At 44.7% G+C, this 5,000-nt stretch overlaps 1 protein-coding gene across 1 annotated transcript in view; it reads right to left on the bottom strand.

Annotated features, from left to right (window-relative positions):
- itgb8 (integrin, beta 8) overlaps positions 1 to 5,000 on the bottom strand; it is a gene marked incomplete at both ends in the record, with an annotated part of 25,355 nt that overhangs the window by 5,616 nt on the left and 14,739 nt on the right. The window contains 4 exons of the mRNA XM_083645626.1: positions 319 to 459; positions 3,590 to 3,682; positions 3,841 to 3,936; positions 4,559 to 4,717. Coding sequence (XP_083501752.1) covers positions 319 to 459; positions 3,590 to 3,682; positions 3,841 to 3,936; positions 4,559 to 4,717 — 489 coding nt within the window. The remainder of the gene's footprint in view (positions 1 to 318; positions 460 to 3,589; positions 3,683 to 3,840; positions 3,937 to 4,558; positions 4,718 to 5,000) is intronic.

Here is a 5,000-nt window from a genome sequence, read left to right as displayed (position 1 = left end):
ATGAGAGGAATGACTGATATGTGGTCGACAGTATTTCCAAATATAAATGTAAGGGTGAGAAAAATATTTCCGGGGTGTGTGTGTGTGTGTGTGTGTGTGTGTGTGTGTGTTATGGAATCACATGACAATGTTTTCCTGTTAAATACCGCATTATATAATCTGCTGAGCTCGAATTATTCTCTAAATCTTTTCTGTCACGTAAAGCTCGGGATGTGTGTGTGTGTGTGTTTGCCTGTGTGATTGTGTGTGTGTGTGTGTGTGCGTGTGTGTGTGCGTGTGTGTGTGTGTGTGTGCGCGTGTGTGCGCGCGTGTGTTTACCGTCTGGTCGGGCTGCACCCCAGAGCAGCTCTGGTTGTTGGCTGTGGAGCCGTGGGGACAGAGAGGGGACACAGACACCCAGTACCTGCTGACTGCCCTGTCCTCCACCGACACGGACACCGCCACTTCTGACAACAGCCTCTGGAGGGCGCCAGAGAGGAGAGAAATTACAAAACCAACACAGTTTAAGTACCTCAAGTCAAGAGATATATCAAAGCCAACAATTTACACACTTCATTCAGGTTAGGCAGGGTACTGAGAGAGCGTTAATGATAAAAGACAGTACAGGTCTGTTTTTTTTTTACAGCTTATAAAATCTGCGAGGGTGAAAAGCAGAAAGAGAAAGGAGAGAAAGGAGAAATGCATATAGAGCGAGACAGAGAGAACGGAGATGAATTAAAGTTGTCACATGTCTCCAGAAAGCCCTCATTGTGGCCCTGACACAGGGGCTCATGAGAAAAAGGAGGTGGGGCCAAAAATAGCATCGCTGTATTCATCTGCAATTAGGACACATGGTTTCCGTGGTGATCTGATAGCTATTATAATGCCAGCTTCTGTTCTGGCTCCACTGCCTGTGTGTGTGTGGTGTGTGTGTGTGTGTGTGTGTGTGTGTGTGTGTGTGTGTGTGTGTGTGTGTGTGTGTGTGTGTGTGTGCGTGTGTGTGTGTGTGCGTGTGTGTGTGTGTGTGTGTGCGTGTGCGTGTGTGCGTGTGCGTATGCGTGTCTATGCACCCGGATCTGTGGATTCGGCAGATTCTCGAAGCAAACAATGGAGGCCTGTGCCTGAGGCAAGATTATTGCCGAGACCACGGCCAACCCAACAAACCCCTAGTCACACACACACACACACACACACACACACACACACACACACACACACACACACACACACACACACACACACACACACACACACACACACACACACACACACACACACACCCCTCCCTAACCTCCTGTTCTCATCTGTGTCTTTCTGTTTCATTAAGCGTTCAATGCCCCAAAGCGTCTCTCATCATCTGCTCCCCCAAAGAAATAACAGAGAAAGTTCATACATGAAGTATGTGAGTGTTTGGTTCATACATGAAGTATGTGAGTGTTTGGTTCATACATGAAGTATGTGAGTGTTTGGTTCATACATGAAGTATGTGAGTGTTTGGTTCATACATGAAGTATGTGAGTGTTTGGTTCATACATGAAGTATGTGAGTGTTTGGTTCATACATGAAGTATGTGAGTGTTTGGTTCATACATGAAGTATGTGAGTGTTTGGTTCATACATGAAGTATGTGAGTGTTTGGTTCATACATGAAGTATGTGAGTGTTTGGTTCATACATGAAGTATGTGAGTGTTTGGTTCATACATGAAGTATGTGAGTGTTTGGATTCTTCTGCTACACTCTGCCTGGACACATACATGAAGTATGTGAGTGTTTGGTTCATACATGAAGTATGTGAGTGTTTGGATTCTTCTGCTACACTCTGCCTGGATAGATATGAGCAGAATACTGTATAGCTTACAATGTAAGAGACCATTGATTCATTAATGAAATAGGCCTTCTCAGGAATTTAACTTATTTCTGCAAAAAAAGTAATAACAAAATAACGTCATTTATTTTTGCACCAAATTATGGAAAGTAGTATCGATAAGAATATTGATAAGTATTGGTATCGATTATCAATACCAGTTGGGTTGGTAGATCCTGTGGAGCTGGTCATTTTAAAAGTAGCTCGCAAGGCAAAAAGGTGTGGCCACCCCTGGCTTACATGCTTTCTACATTCTCCTTGTTCAATGTGTCCTATAATCACTGTATTATAGGACCTATAATACAGTTGATTGTCAACCTTTTTCATATCAAGGACCCTTATTTAGTCCACATTCAAGCCACAGACCCCCATTGGATGAGATTGCGTTTCTCAAACCCAAATAGGAGAATATTTTGTATTGTCAGACATGGTTTTGTCCAGAACTCCACAACTCTCTGTATTGTAGGTAGAGAGATAACAGTCAAACTACAACAGTCATTATTCAACATTAACTTCTTGTAAATTAAATAATGCTGAAGTTGAACAATTCATCAATTTGCTGGGGACCCCCCTCGATGACCCCTGGTGGTCCCTGGACCCCACGGTAAGAACCACTGTTCTCATAAGAATGTGCTATTAGTCAGCCTGCCTGACTAAGCACGGCTAAACAGATCGGATTAAGTGGACTAATGCTTCAATACTTTTGAACTGAGACTTGTGGGATCATGATTGAATGCAGCTTGTGACGTTCTCTCCCACCTTCATCCCTATCCTGTTCTCCAGTGTCTGAAGGAGGAATAATACACTGAGGGACAATGAGGGGGATGTCAAAATAAGGGAAATCACTTCATGTCTGGGGCGAGGAGAGAAGGCGAATGAAGCGGGGTGTGTGACTGTGTGGTGCTCAGTGTGACTGTGTGGTGCTCAGTGTGGCTGTGTGGTGCTCAGTGTGGCTGTGTGGTGCTCAGTGTGACTGTGTGGTGCTCAGTGTGACTGTGTGGTGCTCAGTGTGACTGTGTGGTGCTCAGTGTGACTGTGTGGTGCTCAGTGTGACTGTGTGGTGCTCAGTGTGACTGTGTGGTGCTCGTTAGTGCTTTCAGACAGACACGGTTCTGGTTCTGGCTCCGGCTCCGTTCTGGAGTCTCAGAACCTTGGTGCTTTCTGGTGAACCAGCCCGTGTTCACACCAGTTTAAGCGGAACCAAAGTGGGAGGACATTATTTGGTAGTCCTTCTTCAGTTTTTTAAGTTTATTAATTATTGGGTCTGGCGTTCGAGTGAACCCAGCCTTGGGTTGGTCTCTTCCGCAAGTTCGGCATACGACTTGCTCTTTCTTGTACTGCTTTCTAGCTTTTCTTGAGATTCGGTAGATGCCCAAATCGCCACTAAACATTTGGTTTCCTCAGGAGACCACTGCAAATTATTTTTCTCCATGTTGTCATTGCCTTCTTCTCCTTCCTGCTTGTTTTCACAGCCTAGAATGAGACACGCCCACTGATGATGTCACGGTTCCCAAGGAAAAACCAACTATTTTTTGGTTCCGCTGAGAACCAACTTTTCAGGTTCCGAACCAATAATTTCTTCGGTCTGAACGCGCCGGCCGATTCAAATTTGGGTTCGGGAACCGGAACCGGCACGGAGCCCTGTTGGCTGTGTGGTGCTCAGTGTGACTGTGTGGTGCTCAGTGTGACTGCGTGGTGCTCAGTGTGGCTGTGTGGTGCTGAGTGTGGCTGTGTGGTGCTCAGTACCTTGTATGCGTCCACCACCAGCTCAATGAGGTTTGGGGCCTGGAAGAGGCCCAGTTTGCCCAGGTAGGAGCCAGGCAGCAGACCAACCAGCTCCTAGAGAGGGACAGGGAGATGAGGGTTATATATATATATATATACTGTATATATATATATATATATATACACACAATATATATATATATACACAAACACAACCTACAGGTTGTGTTTGTGCAGTATGTGTTTGTGTGTGCTTGCTTTAGAGAGATTACCTCATACCACTGATACTGCAGCTTCTCCACAGCAAAGATGGAGTGGATGTGGTTTTCCAGCAGCTTGTCAGACAACTGGCCCAGACTGGGGTGGTCCTGAAACAAAGAGGAATGTGTGCATGCATTTCTGTATATGAGAGGCCCATTCATTGTGATCAGTTTTGGTAATAAAAATGTGAGGTAAACTATGGCCTTCAATGAATGAACATCATGAGGTAAACATCAATATAATCTCTAGGGTTGCACAATATATTGGTAATAATTATATTTGTATCGGCCGATATTTTTTTAATATATCGGTATCAGTCCGATGAACAAAATAACAGCAATGTTACATCAGTTATCGTTATCAGCAAAAATGTTCATATTGAGAGGAAACAATGGGGTAAATCTATGATTTATGGGCTTTTCCAAATGTTTTGGAAATAAGAAAAAGAAAGACATTGCTTTTTCAAATTCAGTGTTGATGTGTTGAAACTTGTTTTCATACAGATCATATCGACACCATTAAATATCGTTTATCGGCCATAACAGCAACGTTAATATTGGTATTGGCTAAAATGTTCACATCTGTGCATCCCTGATAAGGTCCATTTGACCTCTCTCTCATCACTATTTACTTTGGTTGACCTGTCAGACTGTGTCCCTGTTTGTCTCTTATTCTTCCTGAGAGCCAGACGTTTAGTTCCCAGTATGGATAAATGTCAGCTCCTCTCACCATCCTGGTGCTCTCGGTGTAGATGTTGTTGTCCATGTGACACAGGCCGTCGTGTGGGGTGACGATGCCCGCCAGCCGGCTGTCCAGCGCCAGGTGGGACGGCTGGTCGGTCATTAGCAGCAACAGACGCTTGGCCTCCGGGCGCCAGCCCACCTCCCTCTGAGAGAGAGAGAGAGAGAGAGAGAGAGAGAGAGAGAGAGAGAGAGAGAGAGAGAGAGAGAGAGAGAGAGAGAGAGATCATAGTTGTTTATCCACCTTTTTATTTCCTACTACATCACTGCTCAGCAGTAGGTGTCTGTGTGTCCCAGAATGACCCCTCCACACCGGCTCTCAACACTTAGCAGAAACAGACTCTCCTACACAACCAATAATCTACAGTAGACTTATACTACCAACAGCCAATCATTTAACTCTAGGGATGCACGATATATCGGCAATCATA

Source organism: Poromitra crassiceps (genome assembly GCF_964638095.1).
Source record: "Poromitra crassiceps genome assembly, chromosome: 11".
Lineage (NCBI taxonomy): Eukaryota > Metazoa > Chordata > Actinopteri > Beryciformes > Melamphaidae > Poromitra > Poromitra crassiceps.
This window is presented reverse-complemented; position numbering and strand designations above follow the sequence as displayed.